At 29.0% G+C, this 26,878-nt stretch overlaps 3 protein-coding genes and 1 long non-coding RNA gene across 5 annotated transcripts; 2 read left to right on the top strand and 2 right to left on the bottom strand.

The window, feature by feature from the left end:
• Nucleotides 1–1,674: 1,674 nt before the first annotated feature.
• LOC149887110 (uncharacterized) lies at nt 1,675–5,259 on the top strand. The gene is made up of 2 exons (XM_090089736.1): nt 1,675–1,718; nt 4,706–5,259. Exon 2 carries the CDS (start codon nt 4,715–4,717, stop codon nt 5,207–5,209), a length of 495 nt encoding a protein of 164 aa, XP_089945862.1. The 5' UTR covers nt 1,675–1,718; nt 4,706–4,714; the 3' UTR covers nt 5,210–5,259.
• On the bottom strand, nt 1,754–4,316 carry LOC145190259 (uncharacterized). The gene is made up of 3 exons (XR_016453148.1): nt 4,035–4,316; nt 3,829–3,881; nt 1,754–1,953 (listed from the first exon to the last, which is right to left on the bottom strand). It is a non-coding gene; the product is annotated as an uncharacterized LOC145190259 (long non-coding RNA).
• A 5,037-nt stretch (nt 5,260–10,296) lies between the features above and the next one.
• LOC145189984 (rho GTPase-activating protein 12-like) lies at nt 10,297–26,305 on the top strand. 2 transcript variants are annotated; one of them, XM_090090811.1, is made up of 18 exons: nt 10,297–10,405; nt 10,624–11,154; nt 11,466–11,549; nt 17,787–17,981; nt 18,867–18,959; nt 19,166–19,246; nt 19,411–19,632; nt 19,732–19,803; nt 20,611–20,760; nt 22,256–22,363; nt 23,778–23,879; nt 24,007–24,223; nt 24,312–24,437; nt 24,670–24,768; nt 24,873–24,950; nt 25,066–25,200; nt 25,323–25,428; nt 25,652–26,305. In XM_090090811.1, the coding sequence occupies exons 2-18, from the start codon at nt 10,729–10,731 to the stop codon at nt 25,827–25,829; spliced, it is 2,472 nt and encodes an 823-aa protein (XP_089946937.1). In that variant the 5' UTR covers nt 10,297–10,405; nt 10,624–10,728; the 3' UTR covers nt 25,830–26,305. The 2 variants fall into 2 exon arrangements, with proteins under 2 accessions (XP_089946937.1, XP_089946938.1); XM_090090812.1 differs by lacking the exon at nt 10,297–10,405 and adding an exon at nt 10,445–10,469.
• On the bottom strand, nt 13,443–15,236 carry LOC149887109 (ARL14 effector protein-like). Its single transcript, XM_090090813.1, has one exon. It carries the CDS (start codon nt 15,016–15,018, stop codon nt 14,374–14,376), a length of 645 nt encoding a protein of 214 aa, XP_089946939.1. The 5' UTR covers nt 15,019–15,236; the 3' UTR covers nt 13,443–14,373.
• Nucleotides 26,306–26,878: the final 573 nt, after the last annotated feature.

Below are 26,878 nucleotides of genomic sequence, written 5' to 3'. Positions count from 1 at the left end.
TCGATTTTAGATTTATTAATCAAAAAAGTTTCTGAATTAACGAGAAGAGAGAATTTAATTTTAAAGGATTTAAAGGAGAGAGAATTTACTTCTAATAAGAAACAAACTGATTTTTAAATTTAAGTAAATCTTTTCGAAGATTTACTATTCAGACATAATTGATGAATTTTCCAAAAAGAAGGCGTGACGAGTCATTTTCAAAATGATGTGCTTTTTTTGTTTAAATGTTAGTTTCAGTACAACCCCCCGAAACGCATCTGGATATTTTTTGTTGTTGTTCAAAATTTACACGACAGAAAATAATGCAAGTAGGATACTTTTTGCAAGGATTCAGTTTTATTTTTAAAAAATACGGAAGGATTTTATTTGCTTCTGAAAAATTTCGGTTGTCAATTAATTTTATGAAAAATTAGGAAAAGACAACAAGTGAACTACCAGATTACAATCTCATGTGCTTCTATAACTCCTTAAACTTAGATTTCTACATAAAATTTAAGAAACTTTAAAAATCTTCTTTTAAAAGGGTTGTTTGCACCCAAAGAATTGATCAACCATTAAACAATAGGAAGATAATAAAGGTGATACAATTCAACTTTACGCATATTCTTTCTTATGAAATTGCCAAAACTGCATAACAATTGTAAAGTCTCCTTTTTCTATAATTACAGGGGACATATCTGCTTTACAGGATTGATTTTCTAGGTTTAATTTACAGAATTCCATAAAAGTTTATAGATCCGACCGGATATTAAATTGAAAAAACCAAATCCGGTGCTCAACTAGTTCCAAGTATCCTGGCTTTGTTTCAATTCCAACTAAGTCATCAGAGAAATAAAGTTGTCAAGATAATGAAAACCCATAGAGGTTAAAAATATCTATTAAACTTCAAGTATAAATGATGATGCTAATTGACAGACCTTATTCAGTGAGAAAATTCGGTTTATAAGCTACTTTTACAACTTCTCTTACTACCTTAAACTTTAGGATAATTCTATACCAGTCTAGGGTGGTCCCAGATTCGTCATAACCAATCCATGGAATGTTGTGTTATACAGGTTGTGTTTCTCCCAATAATCGAAAATAATTTAAATATAATAAATTGATTATTAAAATTAGAGTCCAAAGAATATAGTGGCTGCTAAGTTTACAGAGTTTCTACATAAATACGATCTTCGTAAGTGATATTTTGAAACTTAGTCAAGATATCACACAAGATGTTTAACATTTATTATTCTCTCAGATTTCTCTAAACTTGGTACGTTTGAATCCAATAATTTGATTGATGTACTTTTAAACTTAGTTAACTTACAGTTTACTTTTTCATTATAACGAGGTTATTTCAAGCTAAAGCTAAAACTTTACTTTATCATAACAACGAGGGTATTTCATAGCTAAATCTTTTTCTAAAACAGCAGAAACTTTTACTTAAACTTTTGAAGTGACACTGATGCATATTTTTTAACTTTTTAGCAGTCGCTGATCTGACACAAAAAATTTGTCATAGTATAAGTTGTTAAATCAATGCGTATAACTCCTGCGTATAAAACCATAATATTTTCTTGTTTATCTTTCAAGTTACCATTTATTACACCTATTTATATTAGAAACAAGATTGTTTTAAATAAAGTTAAATTCTCATGATTTAAGGCATGAAATAATATCATTTCGATGAAATGTCCGATGGTGATGTTATTTCATTAAAACTACTTTTTCATAAGGTAACGTTTTTTTAAAGATTGTGAAAAGCTAAGACTAAAATAATAAAATTTGTATCTTAAAAATTAATGTAAACTGCACAAAAGATCTCTAAATCAATCCAAATAATAAGATCTTCCCAATTATCATTAGTTAAACGCCATTATTTACAACTTAAAGATTGTTCATTTTGTAACTAGTCGGAATACGCCATTTAGTGTTATTGCACCAAGAATAGCCAGCGTTGGAACTATGACTCTAAAGCAAATTAACTAAAATGATATCTTTTTATAAATTAAACATACACACAAGCATAATACTTATAAATGTTTGTTTAAATTTAAAGAAATGTGCTTCAAAGAAAATTTAAAAAAGGTTTTGCACAAACATTAAAAACAACTTAAGGTGTTTGTTTACAAACAAAGAGTTTTAAAAAAGAAATTAAATGACATTTGATCATGCAATAGTTCTTACTTATCTGTAAAAAGTAATTAAAATTTTTAAGTTAAAAAATTTTATTTCTCCTAAATCGCAGTCAATAACAACAACAAAAAATGAAAAACATATAGAAGTATACAATTTATAAATAAAATTGGAAACTTCAATCGAAACCAAAACAAAATAATTGGGTATTAGCAGACCAGAATCAGATCTGTCCCCTACATCTTAGAGGAAAGGATGTTAAGAGAGAATTTTTTTTGAACAGCCATTTCCTAATGACTTCCTAAATCCTGTTAATATACACAGTTTAAACTATAAAATCAAAAAGTTTCAGAAGTGAAATAAAAAATGTTGTATAGAACATCATTATATTTTTTAATTTTAAATTAAATTGACAGAGCAATAAATCATTGTTCTTCCAAAGTAATTCTGTTTGGAATTATCTACTCAAATGTGATGACTACTGTAAACAAAAAACTTCTTACAAACCATTTTTCAATTTGTAACAAAGTTCAGACTTACCTTCCAGAGTAAGTCCAAAGTTATAACCTTCCAGCTTCTTATAAGCAGTTTCTGCCTTTTTGTCATTCAGGCCTAAAGTATTTTTGCTCATTTCTGAAGCTTTATTGTAAGGTGGCTGCTTTACTGTAAGCTATAGTTTTAGAAGTTGATTTAATGATTTTTCTTTTTAATGTGGATGAGGAAAATCTTTCTAATACTTAATCATCTTTTTGCAATTTATAATATTCAACTGATGAGGAACCCTTGTTTTAAAACATGATATCAAACCTATAACAAAAACTGACTGGAACAAGAGAAAAAAATTAAAGACTGTAAGTTTCAGTTTTTCCTAATATGTAAGGATAAGATTGTGTGAGCTATAATACTTTGGTTTCTTGCATATTTGGTAAGTCTTATGCTAGAAAATTCTAGAATACTGAATTGTTTTGTTTTTCAATTAGTTCCAAAAGCTTTGTTTCTGTTCACATTTACTATTTGGGAGGTGATTGTCACTAAAATCAATGTCTTTTATAAAATAACATTGAATTCTTTTATTTGTTAGTGAATCATCATCAATTTCTGTCATTTTGTTTGTGTGAAACATATTAAGCAAATCTTTTTTATATGTCATCATGGTTAATATAATTTCAAACAATATAAACAAAATAATTTAAGTTGTTGATTTAGTCATATTAAGTTTATATTAAGTTGGTTTTACATCTTTTTAAAATTTTACTGCTAATGATTAAAAAATTTGTAAACTTTGTAAATCTAAAGACCAATATAGATCTACAGTGTTGGTCTGAAGGTGTATAATATACATGTGGAAGATTTTTCTTCTCTTAAAAGTCTATCCTCTAAGATGTACCTAGCAAATCTAGGACATATGGTCATTAAATAGCCCAACAGATAATGGGCAAACAAACTTTTAATGAATTTTAATTCATTAAGCAAATCCCAAAAAGAAAATCACAAAAAAAATTAAATCTAAACATCTTTTTGCAACACTAATAAATTTTTGCTGTTTACCTTAACTTAACACATATTCAAAAACACTTAATATATAAATTAAAAATTATTAAACATATATATATATATATATATATATATATATATATATATATATATATATATATATATATATATATATATATATATATATATATATATATATATATATATTAGTCATACTTTGTAAATCTAAACTTGTTATAAGCTTGAATGCGAGCCTGATTTGATGGATCCTAAAAATCAGAAACTTTAATTTATCAACTAGTTATATATTAAAAGCTGCAAAAAGAGGAGAAAAAGAGGGAGAGAGAATTTAAATTTTAGAAATCCTTATTTCCATATAATATTTTTCGCTGTAAGTAAACAAAAATTTTAAATTTATATACCATGTATTGTTTACAAAGCTGTTGCCAGTATTTGACTCTAGTTTTATGATCAGAAGAGTTTCTAAATTCCTGCCAACTTCTGTTTACAGTTTCCTTTCTTAATGCACTAGACATTCTTACTTTAAAAGTAAAGTGGGTATCTTTTAGAGTTACAAGACTTACGTACTTTTTTGAACGAAGACCTTATTTACATTAGTTAAGATGTAATATTATTTACCTTAAGGTCTTATATATGTACGGAAGCCGATGACTGCATTGAATTGCTTCTTCGCTTAAATCAGATCAATAGGGGTGTTGCGTTAAAAAAGTTAGTCGTTAAAAAAGTTTATTAACTGTGAAATTTGCGCATGAGCAAAATAATTACAACGGCGTTAAAAAAGTTTGCCTGTTAAAAAAAGTATTCATAATGGTACCGTCAACCGGGGTAACTTTGGTCGCCGGGGTAACTTTGGTCAATTGTTGATTTTTTTTTAAATTCCTAAAATTTAACAAAGATAACATGTTTTAATTTTGTTAGAGATACCAAAAATATATGTAAACTACTATATCAATAACTTTGGTATATCAACAGTTTTTGTGAATATAGTACAGTTACTTCGTAGACTACATTGAGTTTATTTTGGCGTTTTTTGATATTTCTGATACATTTATTGAACCATTTTGATTCTTAGCCGGTGAAAATGCCGAGGAAATATAAACGAAAATCTGGTTTAAGAGCATATGCAACTACATACAGTCAAGAAACGTTGTCCAATGCTATGAAAGAATGTTTAACTGGAAGAATGAGCGTGAGAAAAGCTAGTCGACAGTTCAGAATATACGCTTCCCATTTGCTTCAACCGCTGGATGTTGCTGTTTTCCGTCCGCTAAAGATAGATGGCGCAGGATACTGGAAAATTGGCGAAGGGAATCGCGCATCAAAGAATCAATACCAAAAAATCAGTTCTCACGGTCTTCTTGCTCTACTACAACGTCAATTGAAAAGCGATAATTTGAGATCTGACTTCAAGGCTAGTGGAATATTTCCCTTCGATAAAGAAATGGTCATGAAGCATTTGCCACAGGTTAACAAAGACATTGGAGGAGGTACTGGTAGTATTGTTAAGGAAGTATTCAATGAAGCTATAGCAGGTCTATTAGTGAAACCTTGTGGTCAGGATGGGAAAACCCCATAGCAATGTTACCCCATAGAGGAGTATTATTGATGAAACATGATAAAAACCTGGGGTAACATTGGTCACTTTTCGCCGTTTAAAAATAAATATTTGTAATAAAAAAAAGAAAAAAAAAATATAGAGCCCTATAGCCAAGACCTATAATGTTATGACCAAAAGAGAAAACTGTAAAAAAGTTAATAAGATTCAGAGATGTTTAAGAAAAACTGCCAAAACTGACCAAAGTTACCCCGGTTGACAATACTCTTTTATTTGCGCAAACCTCAAATGCACAACAGAATATGCTTTGAAATTTTGATTAAGGGATTTTGATTGGGAGACGTTCTTTTTTTATTTTTGAGCTACAGCTCAAAAACAGAGTTTTAATTGTTTTTTCCAAATTTTTTTTTTCCGCAATTTTCTAATTCTACTAAGTTAAACTTTTTTCATAACAGTTTTTTTTTTTCATTTGACCTCCTCATAGTATCAAAGCTTTTAAACTCCTAAATAAACTATATTTCATGAAAAAATAGAACATAGATACTCAATTCTAAAAGAATTATACTGATACTGATACTTTAACCGGTTCTCTCAAAGACTAAAACATGGAATATTTTTTTATTTTAAAATTTGTGTATTTAAAAAATAGGCTGGAGATAAAATCAAATATTTTTAATTTCTCATATTATAGTTCAGAAACATTAACATTTCACCATGAGCTCCTGTTAAGCTATTTCTCTTTGCAGTATATACATTTCCACCAATACTTAAAAGTCTTTCACTCTCCACAGAAGACGGTAGGCAGCTAAATACTTTAAAGCAAGCTTTGTTAATAGTGGCATTTTGGTTTTCTTTGATTTCCACCACAACAAAGGATTGCTTTCTTTGTCAATAAGGTCTTCATTTGAATAGAGTTGAATTTCATTTAATAAAATTTCATTTGAAATTAAAGTTTGTGGTTGGCAGATTTGTTTAGAATTAAATCCTACAAGTACTTCAAAGCAATTGTCAAAACCCATTTCTACTATATCTTTGTATTCATTTAGTACTGTAGCATTATTTGCATATTCTGAGTCAATATTTTCAATGTCACAAGGTGCAGACCGATCATTTTCAGTAACTTTGATATTTTTTATATTTTCATGGGTTTTAATAAGTTGAATGGTTATGTTCTCAATACTTGTTTTAGCAGCTGAGAAGGTGTTTTCATTTTTGAACATTTTTGGTTTGAATCTGGGATCAAGAAATGCTGACAAGATGATGTTATAGTTATCAGTATATTGTTTGAATTTATTCTCAATTGAATTAGTTAAATCAGTAGTCATCAATTGAAGCTTTATTAATAAGATATTTCAAAAACTGTATCTGTGATATAATATCTGAGACAATAGAATTTCTTTCACTCAAGCGAACTGTTGTTTTTTGGAAATTTTTTAGCGAAACGCTAAATTGTCCAATAATTATCCATTTGTTTGCATTTAATGAAGGAAGCTTACCATTTTCAAGTGCATATATGGTTAAAGGTTTCCTTTGTTCATAAATTTGTTCTAACATATGATAGGTACTATTCCACCTTGAACATTTTGAATAAATTTGTGCTTAGGAACATTGTTTGCTTCTTGAAGAGCTTTAAGTTTATGGCAGCCTTGGGGAGAATGGCTGAAATGCCATTTTTAATGTAAAGTATAAACTACTTTTTAATATTTTACATACCCTAATGAAAAATGCAACTTTTTTAACGTCTAAATTCATTCCCTAACGAACGCTTTTTAACCATAATGCGCATGCGTAACGCATGCGCAGAACTATTTGTTAACTTTTTTAACGACTAACTTTTTTAACGCGACAGGGGCAGGCGAAAAACACGGTAAAAAAGTGCGAAAAACACGGCGTACTTTAGTAAAGATCGCAAAAAACACGGTAAAAACACAGAAAAAACACGGAAAAATTACGGGATCAAAATGCCACATTTTTATTCATAATGCAATAACTTCAATAAACAAAAACTGTTTTTTAACTAAGATTTTGTGACCATTTTTTCAACTTTGTTGCTGAAGTCTCTAAATAGAAATTATTCACTTAGCTCTTAGCTTACTGAATTAAAAACCATCATCACGTGAAGCGCAAAATTGTCGTCGTTTAAGTTTTGATGCTGTGGTGTATTAACAAGCGTATATCGGCTAACGCTCCGCTCGGCATCTACCGAATTACAGGGTACAGACAGATAACGAACAGCAAGCTCAAAGAGGTTTGAAAAACGATCACGTGATGAGAACCAGAATGTCAGTGGCTTCACATCGTCATCAACCTCTTTAACAGCCAGCTTATAGGCAGCAATTTTAATCAAGGCATCAAGGAATGCATTGTAGGTTAAAGTTTTAGCTTACTGAGGATCGAACATTCGAACTGATTGTAGAAATCTTTGTCCAAGCTGCGTGATAATATTGCATCGTCAATAGCTGGGCAATAATATTGCATCAGTTTAGCTGTAGCATCGCTGTACGCAGCACGCTGCCATTCTGGTAGATCAGTGAATTCCGACTTGTCTGAATAATCTGTGAATCACAAAAACAAGTTAGGCCTACCATCAGTTATTAAATTTTTTTATTTTGATGTGAAATGTTGATTTCATACTGTAGCAATGATTGCTATTATACTGTCAACATTTACATAAATGTCACTAGTTCAAAGTTATGCAAACAAATTAGAAAGACACTAATTGAATGTAGTGTTTTATTTACCTGCTAGCAGATCCATTATCTGATTATAAGCCAGATGTATCTGAGACTTTCAAATCTGGTAAGAAGTTCAACAAGTGCAGAGGTGGTGCTTGATATGAAAGCAACTTCCAGTTTAATAAGACCATCATCCTGAAGTAGCAGCTTGAGTTCAGACAACGCATTGGTTGATGCAGATATTTCAAACTTTCCATCAATGAATCCACAATAGTGCTCAAAGTAATGTCATGATGGGACACAGTGTTGAACCAGCTATTTCACCTGGTTACAGCTGGAACTGGAGATAGGGAAATCGTATCAATATCTACATATGTCTGTTCAGCTATATACTCTCGGTACCGCTGCTTTCGTGAAGAACAGTGAACAAATATAGCTTTGAAGCACGCCACTAATCGGTCAACAATATACTTTTTTAAATCTTTGCCTCCAAGTTTCACCAACTAGACTAAGAATGTGAGCATTACACGACAAATGAACACAATGGGGGAGTATCCCTTGGAGATTTCTCATAGTCTTCATCATGTAACTAGCTTTGTCTCTAACAAATGCACTGACTTTATTGAAGTTAACGTTGATTTTGTTCAGGGTCTTAATAATTGCCTGACTGACTGTCGTTGCATTAACGTTTTCTAAGTAGACCAGGTCAACTGTTACCGCCTTCATCTGCATTTCATCAGAACTTGTTACTGGTAGTATAAACAGTATAGGTAGAACAAAACGAAGATGCTGCTTCAATAACAACTGAAGATGCTGCTTCAACATGGGCTTTCAATTCATCATGATAAGCATCAAAAACTTTTGGTAGATAATCGCGCCGTAAAAGACTTGCACATGGCAGTGCCCCAAGGTTCTTCACATTCGTCTGTAAATATTCCTTTAGCTTAAGATGATCAAGTTTGTTTAGCGGTATGTTAGCTGCAGTAAATGCCTCCACTAATTCAAACTGAGCAAGGTTTTGTGCATTACGTGACTCAGATACCGCCTTAAATGCACCTGTTATTGTAGCTTGCTTCTTCGCACGAGTTTCATTTGTTTCATTGAGACTTTTACGTTTTTGAGTGTGCATAGGTGTTAGCAATGTCTATCAATCGTACCTTTTTTTTTCCACGGCTTCCGTGTTTTCGTGCTTTTCGCCTGTCCCTACTGATCAATAATCTTTAAAATCTCTCAGCATACTTTATTTTGTATATGAATACTTGAGCAAAACGTAGATTTTACCAATTATTCCAATAATATCAGTATTACATATTATTGGTAAAATGTTGGTAAAATACCTTTACTTTCTTAAAGATATCTTAAAGAACGCGCCCGACAATGTGTTGGAAGAGCCATCAGTATTTCTCTTAAGATTTTGGCACCTCATACATTTTATTCACCATATTAATTGATCTGATAGCATATACAACCTTATCAAAGCGTCACCTTATCACGACGTCTTTGACAAAATTAACTACGATTTCAGTTTGAAAAGTTGTGAAATTTTCTTCTAACTTTAAAAGCCTTTCTTTCTCGTAGGACCCCTGGCTGGGTAGTTTTAAAAAAGACACTAGTATGATGTAATATTTTGTTAAAAATTGCTTTTTAAAAATACATCAACTTCTATCTAATTGACATTCCTTAATCAAGTACCTCGATATGATTATCAAATATCTCCTCTAAATTTGCTCCCCACTTTTAAAACGCTTCTGCCTTCTCTGGCTTCAGTTATAACGTTGGAATTTTGGGAAAACCGAATTACAGTAACTTTTATTCTTCAGCTCTAAATTTTTTTGCCCTAAAAAGCAATTTTTGTGCCCTTCAATTCTAACCGTTCTTTTTTTTCCTCTTCCTTTTATGTACTATTTGCTCTCTTCAAGCAAACCCCTCCACCCTTATCCTAAAAAGAGTTGGTTGCCCTTCTGATATACATTCTTACAGAGGCTTTTAAGAAAATGTATACCTTTAAGGTAATTTTAAACGGTAAACATACACACAAATAGTTTTAATAAAAGAAGAAGGATCAGTAAAGCTTCCAAATATAAAAACAACCAAATCTTAACAAAATCATTTGTTAGTTTAATTATCTCTACTCAAAATTACAACTTTATCCCTTAGAATACCAAATGGGGCAAGTACGTTGAATATTGAGTCTTATTTATACAACCCAGCTTTCGGCGTGAAGGGTTTATCTACGTAATATTGAGTTATTTTAAAATTTAAATTTAATTTTATCTCCCTTAATTTGGCTCAATAAACTACGGACATAATTGTAAACAAATCAAAGATGGACACAGAAACCTATTGATGGTTGTATAAACAGTCGCTTGTCCCTTTTACGAAAGAGTTTTTTTTATTTGTCCTTTCTAAATTGAAAACTTTTCTGAATATCATTAAAATGGTTTAATGTAGTTAATTTTTAAAATATCCTATTTTATCATGTTATCTAGCTTGGGTTGTTTGTGCAATAAAACTTACACTAAAGCTGGCTTGCAGAACCATGGTAATATCAATATTATTAGCCTCCAACTGTATTACCCGATATAACTATAAAATAAATAATTTGAGTAAGTTAGCAATCTTCTCTATCTAGTTAGCTATTGCTAGCTAACTGTTTTTGCTTTATTCTATTACTTTTTTTTTTTTTTTTTAAAGGTATATATTTTTAGCAACCTTAATTAACTTAAGAAGTTTGCAACTTAATAAAAAGTCTTTTATTAGGTAAATTAAAATAATTTCCAGCTCCTGAGTTTCCACAGGTTTTTGTGGTTGAACTATCAAATATGTTTCGGTGTTAACAATATCAAATAAATAAAACTGACCACAATGAGCCACACTATTATTGAGTCTCAATACCCCTACTCTTATGTAGATGATGATGGGATTGAAATAGCTTTTCGAGAAGGTGACCGTTTTATACTTATTGATAAATCTAGTGAGGACTGGTGGAAAGTTCAACGTACTGGTCTTTTCACAGGAAAAAGCGTTTGCTATATCCCTGCAGCTTATATGAAAGTACTGAATATTACACAAAAGGAAAACAAAACAATTAGTCCTTATGCAAATTTAAAAAATAATATAGAAATACTTAGTAAGGAAAAGACATTAAATGAAGATCTAGTACTGCAAAAACAAGACTATGTCAATTTAGAAGATTATCGTAAAAATATATTTAGTAAAAAAAATGGACCTTCTTTTACAAGTGAAATTTTGGGAAGCTTACCATATCTTAGTGACCAACTTGAGAAGTCAGTAAGTATAAATTTTATTAGAATTATGGTTGGTGCATTAATGATATAAGTATGTAGTAATGTTGAATCCAATTTGTGCTGATTTCTTTTATTTAATTTCGCTTTAATAACTTTGATGTTTAAAAAAGTATCATTGAAGATAATTTAAAACAGGAAGAAGTATACATGCTTTTTTCCCACTTTTCAATTTTTTTTTAAACTACTTGAATTTTCTCAGTCATCTATAAGTTTAAAGTAAGTAAAAATGATATTCTATATTGTTTTTTAGAAATAAATTAGTGTTGTGCTCTGTATGCTTAGCTACCTTTCTAGATTGAAGATGAGGATGCGGCTTTTGATGAAAGCCAGGATGAATTACAAAATATTTCTGATGCAAAGTTGAACAGTTCCAGTGATGTAAGAAATTGAGTCTAAAAACTATTGTGTTTTTTATAGATAGTTTAGATGATATGTATTAGGGTGGTCTAATAAATTGCATTATTGATAAATGTTTTATGATCAAAATAATACTTGAATTAATTTCTGCACTAATTTTTATACTTGGTTATAGAAGTAGGGTTATTCCATATGAAATCACCTAGTTTTTCAAAAGTGCCCCAGGGTACCACCTCCAATTTACTTCAAATTTTGACCACCCACAGCTTTTGTGGAAAAAACATGATCATGAAAATTTCAGCTTGATTCACCTATCCGTTCAAAAGTTATAATTGAATCAATATAGACCGAAACTGGCGAAATTTAAGTATCTGGAGCTTACCATAGATTTTTTTGATTTTTGACAGATTATAACTTTTTAAATAAAACAGATAATCACTTGAAATTTTCTATGGTATTAGTTTATCACCCAAAATATCTATTTTTGCAGGTGTTTTGGACTGGTTTTAAACAACTTTTGAGTTCTTGTACCTCAAAGTTGCTAATTAACTCAATATTAGACAAAGTTTTGGAAACTTTAATGCGCTACAGTTCAATACCAACAGACAAGCTGTGCCAATTTTTTGTCACTTTTGTGTACTTAGAGTAACCACTTGCAGAAAAATTTAAAATTATGTGTTGAAATTTGTTTTAGCACTTGCAGCAGCCTGTTAAAATATCACTTTTTTCAAAAAATACGATAAATTACATTCACTTCGTAGGCATAGAAAGTAGCCTAGACAGTTAAAATAAATTATGAAACTTTTTAATGGCAAGGTTCCATATATAGACAACCACCAAAAAAAATTTAAAGACCTATACTCTATCTTATGAAATAATTTTAGCATTTTGAGTGCAATGCTTTTTTAGTTTAAAAGGATACCCAATAGCACAAGTTATATTATGTTTCAAAAAATAAAAATAAAAATAAAAAATGCTGAAAGTAGAAGTGTATATACACATGAAACACAAGTGCACTGATTTCTTTATCTCTGATTTACAATACTCATGATACTGTCATAATCATTATTAGCAAGTTTGTAGTTACAAGCACTTTTACTCTTAATGGCTGGAGCATTTATTTGACATATTACTTTGTCAAATGGAACCCAACACTGACTTGATTGTGCATCATTAGTCCATTTTAAATTTAATTTGTTTTTATGCATAAATTTTACATTAATATCTTGGTTTTCATTACAAATCTTAAGCACAAGCCCTATGTATCATTCATCATCGTAAAAACATGCAATGTATTTACCAGGTTGAAAGTTTGAAGGATTTTTTTTGCCAAGTTAATATTCAGCAAATGGGTATCAAAGACAGTATCGGTAGAGATTCTCTGTAAAAATAATTTGTCTCCACCTGGTACAAAACTGTGATAGCTTCTTGTGCCTGGGATTGTGCTCATCTCATCAAGTTTCATGGTTATTGATATCATCACTTGAAATGTAAAATATGTTAACACCTTTAATGTTTTTTTCAGCCCATATAAACAGTTCATTTGGTGTAAGAATCTGGTTTGCATTCGCTGCTTAGACTTGCTTTTACTGCTTCTCTTTTTATAGTTCCTCCTATTCCATCACATGGACTTTTTCCATGGGATGTAGCAAAGAAGTGATGCTCAGCATTTATATTGTGATCTTCAAGATGGTACATTAAGTTTAACAGACATTTGTAATTTTTATACTGTGATACAGCACCATCACTGAAGTATTTTACTTTATTGATTGTGGGTAGTTTGGTTTTGATCATTGGTAGTAACTTTGTGAGAAAACAATGAACTGTTGTTTGGTCATGGTGAAGATGGTCAGATATTGTACAATAGCATTCACATTTGATTTGATTTTTTTCATCTTTGTAATAAACAGCAAATGGATGTAAGGTAGCTAAATCGGCTTGCCAGTAAAACCCTTGTACAGCATCTTGCACATGAAAACTATAGTTCTCTGCAAAATCCATAAGAATAAGACAAGTGTGTTGATCTAATGTTTTTTTTGCCTCTGATAAGTAGGCGGATTGTGCTTCTTTGATAAAGTGGTGATGAGAAAGGTCATACAAAGTTTCACTTAGAGTTTCAATAAACTAATGCTTGTTTGGACTGTGACAAATGCAGTTCGATCAGTTGACACCCATTGTTTGTATGTGATCTGATCGTCAAAATCAAAATCATTATTTTCAAACACATTTTCCAAGTAAGTCTTCAAATTTACTTTAACGGGGCAGTTAGAACAAAGATGAAACATGCAGCTTCGACTATCTATATTACAAACACATACTTTCATCAAATCTTTGTAATATGTTAAATGGCCCTTAGGTAAAGCAGCGCACATCAATTTAACATTTTGATGATAAGAACATAAGCAAACTGAGTAACTTCCTCTACTATCAACTGTGATGCACCACTTCGGCCTTAGTTCGCAGAACTTGCTGAATCCAACTTTGTGTGTAGGGTATAGCTTTTTAAACTCAAGATAAAGTTCGTTTAATCGAACTAATATTAAGCGTTTTTGTTTATGAACTTTTGCATTATTTATACGCACTGAAACAAAGTCTTTTTTTCCTGGACATTGTCTTGTAAACTCTTCAGATTCATAAATTTCAATAAATTTTTGTTTAACAATATCTTCCAATGGCTGTCCTATTTTAGCCTCAGGTTTAGCAAGTATTCCTTTTTCATTTTTCAACTTTCAAGCTTTCTTAGCGAGATGTTCTGAAACTGAAAATGTTTTGCAAGTTTTTTCAATTGACCAACTATCAGGAGTTAGTGTTAGTAGTTGAACTTTTTCTTCCTTCAAACTTATTTTCATTTTGTTTTTATTGCATCTAACAGTTTGTCTAAATCATTACATTTTATACATTTTAGCTCTTTTTCCAATTCTATACCTTTTGGGTCTATATCAAATGCTGACGCTACCAGGTTTGTCATACTTGTTGCAATTTTTTTAACCTTTTGTCTTCCATATCCTATTTTGTCGCGCCTACTTACATTTTTGAGTGGAGATATTTCCAATAAAGACACACTCTTATTAAGAACTGTCTTATCAAGGTCTGAACAACTAAAATCTTCTTCAGCAGCTTTATCTTGACTAACTTCTGTAAATTTTTCAAGTTTGAATTCATTCAAACAGTTAGTACAAACTTTTTGACCAGGTTTGATCCTAAGCTGATTTTCTATTGATATGTTGACTTTACACAATCCCTTGATAATTTTTTTCTTGTGGACTTTAAATGGATCACAACAGTATTTTTGAAGTGCTTCATATCTAGAAATATAGGCTTTTTCATGATGAAAACATATCTCCTCATTTGGTTCAAAAGTGTATCCTATCCTTTGAATTAAAACTTCAATATCAGTATCTTTTAGTACTATTCTTCCTACTATTCTACAATATGACATTTTATCACAATCTTCATTTAAAACTCTTCCCACACAACATTTCTCTGACATCTTTAACTAATCTAAAAGTATTAAAATTGAGGGTTAATAATAACCTTGTTATATTTTTCCAGTAATAAAATCAGTAAAAATGAACTCTCAAGTACAAATGTGATTAAAACTGTCTAAAATGCAACCAATAAACTATTTATACATATAACTATTTCTGCATACACAAAACTTTTTAGTTTTTGGTTCTTGCAGTAATAAAAACTAAAATAATAAAATCCAAAAAATACTGTGCAGATTTAGATTTTACTACAAACTCTTGAAGTAAATTATATCATTATAATTATATTACATGTATAAAATTAAACAAATATATATTAAAAAATCATATTAAATAATTTAAGACACTGATAACGTTATTTTACGGAAAACTGATTGTATTTATTCAGGGAAAAATCAAAATTATACACCTAAGTCATAGGGCTACAATCATGTCATAAGATAGAGTATAGGTCTTTAAATTTTTTTTGGTGGTTGTCTATATATGGAACCTTGCCATTAAAAAGTTTCATAATTTATTTTAACTGTCTAGGCTACTTTCTATGCCTACGAAGTGAATGTAATTTATCGTATTTTTTGAAAAAAGTGATATTTTAACAGGCTGCTGCAAGTGCTAAAACAAATTTCAACACATAATTTTAAATTTTTCTGCAAGTGGTTACTCTAAGTACACAAAAGTGACAAAAAATTGGCACAGCTTGTCTGTTGGTATTGAACTGTAGCGCATTAAAGTTTCCAAAACTTTGTCTAATATTGAGTTAATTAGCAACTTTGAGGTACAAGAACTCAAAAGTTGTTTAAAACCAGTCCAAAACACCTGCAAAAATAGATATTTTGGGTGATAAACTAATACCATAGAAAATTTCAAGTGATTATCTGTTTTATTTAAAAAGTTATAATCTGTCAAAAATTAAAAAAATCTATGGTAAGCTCCAGATACTTAAATTTTGCCGGTTTCGGTCTATATTGATTCAATTATAACTTTGAACGGTTAGGTGAATCAAGCTGAAATTTTGAGGTTTGTATTTTTTTCATAAATACTGTGGGTGGTCAAAATTTGAAGCAAATTTGAGGTGGTACCCTGGGGACCATTAGGTGATTTGATATGGAATGACCCAGTATTAAAATCTTGCTTAATACTAACACATTTAGTAATGTTCTTTTTTCGTTACAATTTTTTGTCCAAATATCCATTGGTGAGTCATCCTGAATTCTGGATTGCTTTTATTGTAGAAACTAAAGTTTGTAAGGATGTTGAAATTATCAGCTTTTTGAGTTGCATAAGCTAATAATTTCATCATCCTATTGCTGCATCCATCAATCGAGTGATAAAAAACTTTATTTTGCAGATATCATTACAGAAAGCACTGCAGATTGAATAAGCTCAGGTCCAGCATTCCTTAAGTGTTGATCAACTTTTTTTAGTCTGATGAATGTCTTCTTATGGTTTGAAACTATATCAATCAATATAAGCTCAAAGTGTTTTGAAAATTTAAAATATGAATCAATTGGGTCTTCGATTAACCCAGTTTCATGTGTGCAAAATACAGAATTTGTTTACCCAACTACTGCTCAAGAAGAACATGTGCACTCTGTATGGTCTTTTTTTATTGAGCTGTTTATTGAAACACATTTCAAACGCTTCTTCAGCTTCTCCTTAGCATGTCAAGAAGTAATAGTAGCCTATGCTTATGCCTTTCTTGTTCCTGATGTTGTTTTTGTTATTTCAATTACTTTTTTTAATCTTGTATCCACTAACAGCAACACAGTCATTACCATTTTCATCAAGCTTTCAACAATATCTTCAAATTCTAACTGGATTGTCTGCATGTTTGTAGTTAGCAAGTAGTTGGGTATACCTAGACTGATTAAGGCATATAAACTACAGAATGAGCTATGCTGTTGCATTTACATAAGAACTGTGATAAATGGATCAAAGTTAACTATCAGGAGTGCTTTAATTAACCTCTAGATCCCTACCAATTTCAAGAAAAATCACACTTATTTTTTATCACAGAGTTACTTGCATTGTGCTTCAAAAAAAACTTTTAGACACAATTCAAGTAATTCTGTGATAAATTTTTTTTTTAGATTATGACCACCCTAATAGTTTATATATAAGAATATATTGCATCTTTAAAATACATGCACATATAAAAAAGCTAACACAATTATATAATGGTGTCAAAATATATACTTGGTTTTAGAAATATATTATGTGTATATATTTTATATTTAAAACCTACTTTATAATAGTTTGTTTGAAAAGGTTGCTCAAGATATGAGTTTTTAAAGTTTAATCCCAAAATCTCTTTTAAGATCTGTTATTGGAACATTAACATATCATAATGGAGAATATCTATATAAACTTTTACTTTTAACATAAAATTTTACTAAACAAGTTTGCATATCTTAACTGATTTTTATCAAAGTATCCAAATAAAATCCAGCGATTTGTTGACATTTTTTATTTTGAATAAACTTTTATTTGAAGACTTTAATGACACAGATCTAATGGTTAACTTAAATTAAATTTGAACCGAAACATCATAAATTAATTTTTTTCTTTAGATGATTTAATATTTTTTATGAAGTTGAAAAATCATCAAGATGAACTTTTCTTTACATAAAAATACATAAAATTGAAACAAGTTTTACAATTAAAAGATCCAGATGAGTTAATATAAGAAACTACTTTTATTCTAAATTGTAAATATCGTTTTAAATGTTTCTATTGTAAAAAAGATCTAAATGTTAAATACAATTAACAGGCCTCTCTTCCACGATCTTTATCTGCTGGTTCTCTTTCATTTGAAATTTCTCCACGTCCAGAACCGTTAAAAACATTTACGCTACCCAAAGGATGGAAAAAATGCAGTGATGATAATGGTCGTTCATTCTATTACAATGAAGAGAAGAAGGAAAAAACTTGGAAGCCTCCTAGAATAAATCAATTAAGTAACAATGTAAGTAGCTTTCTGTTTTTTGCATTTAAATGTTATTTGAATTTAGGCTTTAAATGCCAACCAAAGTTTGGTAATTTTTACATCTTTGCAGTACCACATTAAATATTAGTATTGCTAAAGTTTCCCTCCTCAACTACAAATTGGCTACAGTTCATAACAAACGGCCTTAATATAATACAATAAATCTTTCTGCTATTACATTAAAAAGCTATACCAATACTTGCTTTTGGAATTTTTCTGTTTTATGAAACTTAATTTTAAAAAAATAGTTAAGGAAATTTTTTCTTTCAGAAAAAAGTTCAAATGTTTTATATATTTTTTATGACACAAAATTATAAATTTCTTACTCATACTACAAAATGTAAAATAATATTTCACACTGTAAATAAAGATAAATTGTTTTTTGGTATATATGGAGCTAAAATCATCACTGTTGATGTCTTAAATCCATCTTGATATTGTTTTAGGAACACTTATTGTTGCAATAACATTTGGCAATAAGACCCAAAAATGTTGTTGTCCCTTATTGATTATAAGGAAATATGAGGTTACATAAACTATATGATTGACCATTTTCTATGACTGTGATAGTCATTAATAAAAATGATATCCATATAAAATTCAGTCTTACACACTCGTCAAACATGAATCATGCATGCAATAAATAGTTTAAGTTTTCAACCATAATTGAAGAGACAAAACAAGAATTTAAAATACCTGTTGTACTTTTGTGAATATATTTTGGAAGTGCATGTAGTTAGAGACTGAATTTTTCATAATATTTCTATGAGATCTTTCAATAACTAAAAAATCAGCAAATTTTGAGACAAACATTAAATGCTGGAAAATTTAATTGTTCTAAAAAAATTCTCTTTTTAAAATTAGCAAGAGCAAGAGAATATACCAGATGGGTGGACACTACAAAGTGACCCTGATACAGGAGAATTGATTTATATAAACCAAAGAACTAAAGAAAGGGTAAGAAGAAATTTTTATGTTATGGAGTTGTGATTATATATAAAATACTACAAAAGAATTAAGACAGTTGATATAAAAAAACACTTGACACATTTTTTTAGGCCAAACTCTAAAGAAAACCTGGTTCAAAAAATCAAAACCAGGCAATAGATTTTTTTTTTGTTGATTTTTTAAATTTATTTGTTGATTTGTTTTATTTTATCAAGTGGAAATCTAATACAGATAAAGACAACAGAGTTTACTATTATTGTATTGATGGAAGTGGAACTTCTTGGGAGTTGCCAAATGTAAGTGTTTATTTTTCTCTTTGTATTTTAAGCCCATTTTCAGCTTGTTTTTTTTTTCTTTAAATCTAATGACCTAAAAACTTTCTTAACTTACAGCAATTCTATATATTACAAAACTAGATTTTGAAATAATTTGTCTCTTATCTGACTATTGTTTTATTAAGCTTGATGAAACTGGTAAACCAATAAATATTCGTCGAAAGTCACTTGATAATACACTTGAAGGTATACTACGAAGGCAAACCATGTCTAATAATGCTCGTACCAATAAATGTCAATCAGTGTATGTTCGATCCCATTCAAGTTTGTCTTCTAATGATGATCAACCAAAATCTCCTAGAGGAAGTCCATCTTTGCAAAAATCCCATGTTAAGCTATCAGAATTTGTAAGTTGAAAGAGTCTTACTGTAGATGTATGTAATGGTCTAATTTTGATTACTATAAACAATGTTTGCAGCTTTAAATTTGATTTAATTCTCCTTTAGTCTCAACATAATGATAATAAATTAAATCGTTCATTTGATCTTGATGATATTTCAGAGGTTGACTCAACGAAGGTATGTAAAATTTCTTAGTTTGCAATTAGTTGTACAATCTTTTTCATATAGTTAACTAAACTTAGATTAAGTTTGAAAAAAGTGAAGATATCTTTCATTTGTACTTGACATGAAAAATATTTAAGACCAATAATTTGATAATAAATGTCTGTCTATATCTAGAGATCTTTTATAAATGAAATTAAAAATAATTTGAAAAGAGTGTTTCATCTAAAAAAGATTTGACTAATCAAAGAGCCTGTTAGATTAAATTTATTTAATCATTAGCATGTTTAATTTAGATAATTTTTAGCAAAGAATAAAATATAAATGATGTGATAATTAGGTATGATTTTTAAAATGAAAATTTGTAAGAAATGATGTGCAATTATGCAAAACTATAAAAAATTATGTGAGATATTATAAAAAATTAAATGAAACTTTGAGAAGTTATAAGAAAATACAAGAGAAATTATTAGAAGATTAAACTGAAGAAACTACTTATTAAAAAAGTGCCTCTATAGGATGTCTGTGACCTTTTAAAGTTGTTTATGAAACTTTTAAACTTTAATACCTACTTGATAAAACTAATATTCAGCTTTATTTTTTGCTGAACATTTTTTTTTCAAGATTAATAAAAGGTGGGATAGAGATATTAATTCTTTCTTATTTTTAACTCTATGAACCCTAAAAAGTTTATTTGTTCAATGGTTGGTAGAATGTTTTTATTGTGCTGAATTTTAACTGAGTAGCAAAAGATGTGAAAGAACAGAGGAAATTAAATTTCATGATGCAAAGAGAAGTGATGTGTTTTTTCATGACTTTTAGAACGTAAAAAAAGCAGACAAAGAAGGCCCATTGTTTCGTCGAAAATTAGTTGAGGGGAAAAAGGCTATTAAGAAGTCAATGTGGCAGCCTATATACTGTTGTAAATATGGCTCTAGTCTTGTATTTTATAAAGATCAAAAAAGTTTATCAGTAAGTTTTCTTTTACCACATTGTTTTAGTATTTGTAAGAAACATTATCTATATTTTTACTTTTATATAAAAAGAATAGAAATGTTTTAAGTTGCTATATTATGTTATACATGTTGTATTATATGCATAAGATACTTTTGAGGTGTTGTAATGACACCTGTTGTGTTAGGCTTTTTTCACTTAAAATTTTTTATCAATTGGCAAGTACATCAATCCTGTTTGTTGAATCATTTTTACATAATATTATGCATTCAGATTTTTTTCACATGTTTTTTTCTAATGAAGTTAACACTGAAAAAGAATATTTTTTACCTAAAAATTTATAAAAATATATATATGCTTGACCATATGGTCAACCATATAAAAACATAAATTTTAAAAGTTACGTTAAATGTAGTCAACAGATCTTTCCATGTCAAATACTGTTCATAAAGGGTTAGAACTAAAATACTGTTCATAAAGGGTTAGAACTAAATTTGATTAATGTTGATGAATGGATCCTTCCATGTCAAATATTGTACATAAAGGGTTAAAGCTAAAAAATGGCACAAAGTTTAAACATTTATTACTCTTTCAATTTTTAAGATAAAACTAAAATTCAGAAAAAAAGGTTTTGAAAAATCTTTTTCTAAGAAGCAAAACCGAAGCATTAGATGATCTTCAAACTTTATCTTCTTTCTTTTATTTTTTGGTGCTATTCTAATATTGCTTGTATAGAATTTGCTGTTTCCATTACTAATACTATTACTTAATGTAATCCAGCTTAAGTTTTTGCAATTTCAATGCAATCTTCCACATCTCATCCTTGCTTAAGTTTTTTTTTCCTCTGATTGCATTGGAATTATATTTTTTTTGTCTTTTTTTTTTTACTAGTGTACTTCTTATGTGTTTTGTATATATATTGCTGGGAAAATTTGAATGATCTGGCTGTTTTTAAAACATCTGATTGACCAAGCATAACTTTTAATTTTTGCTTCACTTTGATATCCATTATTTTTGGTTTTTTTCCACTTCCAATCCTTCTTTTTATCCTAATCTATTCTCTGCACGTTATTCTATAAATTGTGCTTTTTGACATCTTTTCTGCTTTCAGCTTTTCTTTTTCTGCTTTCAAATGCAAAAATGTGAAGTTCTCTTGATTGACTAAATAAAATTTGTACATGCGCCCTCATGAGATTCTTGCTTAGACTTAGCATATTTTGCCATTTTTAATGAATTTTTTAATCGTTTATTTTTTTAAAATTATCAGATTAAATGTGGTTTATAATACATGAGTGGTCACATGTTCATGAAGGATAATTAGGGAGCATCAAAATTTGTCTCATTTTTTTAGTTGTGACCCATTAATAGCATGAAAGTGTATGAAAATTAATGTTTTTTTTAATTTATTCAATTTTTAGTTGTTTATTGTTGAAAATACAGTTTTGTTATGTCTTTCTTTTTATTGAAGTCTTTGCTAAATTTCATATTTTATTTTCATTATTTCAAATTTTAGAAAGTAGGTTTTGCTACTGGAAAACCTGACTCTAGCTTGGACCTTCATGGTGCTGTTCTTAGTCATGTCACAAAAGACAAAGCCAAAGGAAAGAAAAATGTCTTTCAAGTAAGTTTTATAAGGGTATTATCATGTCATAATGTTGCTATATTTAGTATTTGAATAAACATTCTCTTACTGATTCATGAATAAGTTTCAGAATATCAACTAAATGTATTTTTGAGTATAGCTTTATTTCTTAAAGCAGCAAAAAGTGAGTTACTTATTTGCTTAAGGATGCTTTTATACTAAAAACGGTCGATGTCAGGTGTTGTTGAATGTTCCAATAGCAAGTATAAGCTTTAAAAAAAAGGGCGGATAGAATTTGTGATAAAGATTGTGTTATGAATATAGTTATTATGGTCCTCCTAAAGTTAACAACTTTTTGATTGAGTTTTAAAAATTTTTTTTCTCAAAGAATTACCTTTTGCCATTTGAATTACAGCAACAAACATTTATCTTATTACTAACATTTATCTTATTACTAACACTCTTATGCTTGTCCCACTTCTCTCTTCTCATGTCTGCCACTTCTTACTTCTTATGCTTGTCCCACTTCTCAGATTCAAGTTGAAAAGTTTGAAAAAAAGCAATTTGATTCTATGGCTGAAAAAAAAATATATCTATTTTGATTTTTATACCACTTTAAGAGCAATCAGATATTTTTTACTTGCTACTTACACACTTGATACAAGCTCCTGCCACAAGAAGCCCACACAGTTCACTAAGAAATCACAGTCTCTAATAAGCTCTCAGTTCTACAAATGTAAGAACAGATGTCATTATCCATAACAATCGTTAATTAAGTTTGATGTTTAAAGTTCATTTTCTCAACTGAATGTTTATCTTTACCTGCTAACTTGATTTCTGGTCATGCAAACATTATAATGACATAATCCTGTCATATCAAATGGGTGTGCTATTATTGTTGGACAATAAAATTATATCACAAACCTGGCAGATATCTGTCAGTAAACATAATGGTTTAATACTAAAAGTGCTTAACTTCATCAAAACCCAGATACAAACAGTTTTTCTGATTATTTCTATAGAGATATTTTAAAATTTATTAATGTAAAAGAATAAAATGGCAAGCCATGTTAAAAATATTAAAATAACTTTGAGAAGAGCTTAATATGTATTTTGAACTGAATGTAAGTAATTTAACAAAATTTAAACTGATAAAGTTTACAAGTTATGCCACTTTTAAAAAGTTTTATTTTCAAAAAAAGTTGCATATATTTTAGAAAAATGCAAATAATGTTTTTAAAAAAAGTTTTTAGTGTATATATTTTAAATGTCTTCGGTTTGCATTTAAAATTTTAAGTTTACATTTTAAATAGATATGTTTGAAGTAAATGATGTAATAAATTTAGCATTAAATTTCGTAACATTTTGAGTTAAACTAGTAGTCTAAAATACCAGGTTTTAAAAGAACACAGACAAAACTAACCTATTTTTATGCTGTATTTCAAATGTTTAGATTACATCCTATGGAAATCAAACAGTGCAACAATTTGTTGCTGATAATGAGATTGACATGGCTCAATGGATCACTTGCATACAAACAACGATAAAGCATCTTGTAAATAATAATTTGTCCATTGTATTTATTTAATTTTGTTTGATTTTTCTCATGTTTCAAAAATATAAAAATAATTTTCTCATGTCTCAAATATATAATAATATTAAGAATCATTTTTGTATTACAGGAAGAAAAAGAACCCCTTCCTCCAACACTTGTTGAAGAAGTTGATAGTGGATCCTCATACAAAGTCAAATCAAAATATGGTTCTCTTAACCCTACTAATTCTGCAATAATTTCTCCAGAAGATGATTGTGCTCGCCCTACAACTACTTCAATGCCTAGACATTTAACCAATGAAAAAAGTGGGTTAAAAGGGTTCCACAGACGCTTGTCTAAGAGAGGTATTTCCTTGTTTTTCTATTTAGATGACTTAAGATAGTCTGATATCTTCTATTATATTCCTATTTGTTTTAATTACAATTTTTTAAGGCACAAACTCCTCATCAAATACTGAAATTGATGACAAGGAGAAAACAAAAATTAAGAAAAAGCTTCGAAAATACATTGCAGCTAGACCAACATTTGATGACTTAGAAACACAGGGAATTATAAAAGGTATATTAGAACTATCTGTATTTGACAATTTGTATTTGAGAATGAATGGTTATTTGTTTTTTGGCTGTTGATAAGATAAAGAAGATGAATTTTAATGAAGAAGAATCTGATATTTATAATTTTTGGGTGATATTTATAGCTTTTTGATAACTTTCATATCTTTACAATATTGTTGATAAAATCTTTACCTATTTTTTTTTTTTTTCATGTTAATCAATTTAATTTTATCAAGATTATTACTTTGGATGTCCAATTGGAAAAATCTGTGAGAGAGAAGATACACTTGTACCAAAACTTGTTGTGCAGCTAATTAATGAAGTTGAAAAACGAGGTTTACCTCTTTTTTTTTATGTAACTTAAACAAAAAAATATTTCTTCTAGAATGAGTTTTTTTTTTTTTAAAAAAAATGAATGGTTCTAACTTTTTTGTTTAAGGACTTGATGTTGATGGAATTTATCGAGTATCTGGAAATCTTTCAATGGTTCAAAAACTTCGAGTGATGGTTGACCACGGTCAGAATTTTTCATGATAATATTTAATTTTTAATTTGTAACAGAAACTTCCTTTTTAATTTTTAAACTATTTTGATATATTTTACCATAGTATTTAAGTATTTTTAAATTTTAGGTGAAGCTATAGATTACCAGCAGCATCAATGGAACGACATTCATCTTCTTACAGGTGCTCTCAAATTATATTTTCGAGAGCTACCTGAACCACTTATTCCATTTAATATGTTTGAAAAATTCATTACTGCTACTAGTAAGTATTTTAATAACTCTTTACTGTTACTAGTAATCATCTATGATCTTAATAATATAATCACCTTGAAATCATAATTGATTTTTGCAATCATCATGCATGTTGTACTTTTTGTTTTTCAGAAAGTCCTTTCAAAGTTGAAAAAATAAAGATGCTAAAGAATTTAATTCAAGAGTTGCCAAAAGAAAATGCTGAAACACTTCATCTGTTAATCACGCATCTAACAAAGTATGAATTTTTTCAGATAGTGTTTCTACAGTGTAGTAGTCAGTGATTTTAAGTTTTAGAACTGATATCCTAGTACTTACAGTTTGTAGTTGTTGAATGAAAATATCTACATGCAAGAATCTTAGCATTATTGTAGTATCCTATTTTAAAGCCTTTAGATTCCGTTTAATTTCTTACAATTAATCTAGATTTCTAACTTGATTCATTTTTTAATTCCAATTAGAGTTATGGAGCATAGCTCTAAGAACCGAATGCAATCACAAAATCTGAGTATCATTTTTGGACCAACACTTCTATGGCCTGAACATGAAAGCTTGGATATGGCGACGACGACAGTTTATCAAAGTCTAACTATCGAGTTACTACTTCTTGATTGTGAAAATATATTTAGTGTTTTATAGAAATGAAATAAAAATTATAAATTTATTGGCGAGAAAATTAGCGGGATTTTGAAAAACTTAAAAATTCAAATAAATTTCACATTAAAATTTTAAGAGAAATTAAACTGAAATATTTTGTTTGAGAATTTCTGTCTAATTTATTCATATAAATTATTTACGCCAAACAGATGACTAAACTGACAGCCTAATGTTTTAATATTTAAATGGCATGGTTTCACATGGTAATCAATTTCTGTGTATTTCACGTTTTGTAAATTCTGTACAGATTTTTTAAATAATACTTTGAGCTATTTGTTTGATTTTTTTAAAAAAATATCTTTTCGTATAAAATACATGCTTTGAAAGGAACATGGATATACATACATGCAATTATGTTTTTGTGCGTGCGCGCGTATATATATACACGTTTCTATATGTATATGTTGATTATATATAAAATATGTAAACGCATATACACTCCAATAATTTTCATTGTTTGAGAAAATATATCCCTAATTTAATTTCTTTATCTTTTTTAAAATGCTTTTTTATTTACATTTGTAATAACCAGGTTTTATCCAAAAAACTTAATTCAAAATATCTGCAGATTGATTGAATTGATTTTCTTAAAGATTTCTATACAGTATGTTTTTTGTTTTTTAAGCCTGCCTTAACTTGGTTGTTTTTATATTTGTGTTGTCTTTTTTTCATTTATCAGCTCTCTTTAGAACTCGAATTTTAATGAATTTTGTAGATTTCTGTTTGATTTTCTTAAACTGTATTTGTAACGGAATTTTTTTTTGATTATTGTTTTTTATAATTTATTTCTTAACTTATGTCGGGTTTTCTAAAAAGATCTAAGTATGTTTAAAATAAATTTAGGGTTGCGCGACGAACAAATTACGATTTTTTTGTTTTATTGTGAGATAAGTAAATAAATTATTGAATGTACATTTTCTTTAACCTCATTTTATAATAAAACACCTATATAAATGTAAGTTTATGTTTTGTAATTCGGTCGCTAATTGCTCTAATTGCGACGAATAAACTTTGGAATTTTCCACCAGAAA

The sequence above is a fragment of the Hydra viridissima genome, unplaced genomic scaffold (assembly GCF_058129835.1).
Source record: "Hydra viridissima isolate aposymbiotic clone 2 unplaced genomic scaffold, HvirCarnegie_v1 scaffold_6, whole genome shotgun sequence".
Classification (NCBI taxonomy): Eukaryota; Metazoa; Cnidaria; class Hydrozoa; order Anthoathecata; family Hydridae; genus Hydra; species Hydra viridissima.
The sequence above is the reverse complement of the archived record's forward strand: the minus strand, read 5'-3'. Positions and strand labels throughout refer to the sequence as shown.

Bases quoted from the DNA above. Each gene is read 5' to 3' on its own strand.
- LOC149887109 (XM_090090813.1), bottom strand. From the start codon at position 15,018: ATGTCAGAGAAATGTTGTGTGGGAAGAGTTTTAAATGAAGATTGTGAT.
- LOC145189984 (XM_090090811.1), top strand. From the start codon at position 10,729: ATGAGCCACACTATTATTGAGTCTCAATACCCCTACTCTTATGTAGAT. The intron at 17,982-18,866 runs GTAAGTAGCTTT...TTTTAAAATTAG, and splicing joins TAAATCAATTAAGTAACAAT to CAAGAGCAAGAGAATATACC. The intron at 25,429-25,651 runs GTATGAATTTTT...AATTCCAATTAG, and splicing joins TTAATCACGCATCTAACAAA to AGTTATGGAGCATAGCTCTA.
- LOC149887110 (XM_090089736.1), top strand. From the start codon at position 4,715: ATGCCGAGGAAATATAAACGAAAATCTGGTTTAAGAGCATATGCAACT.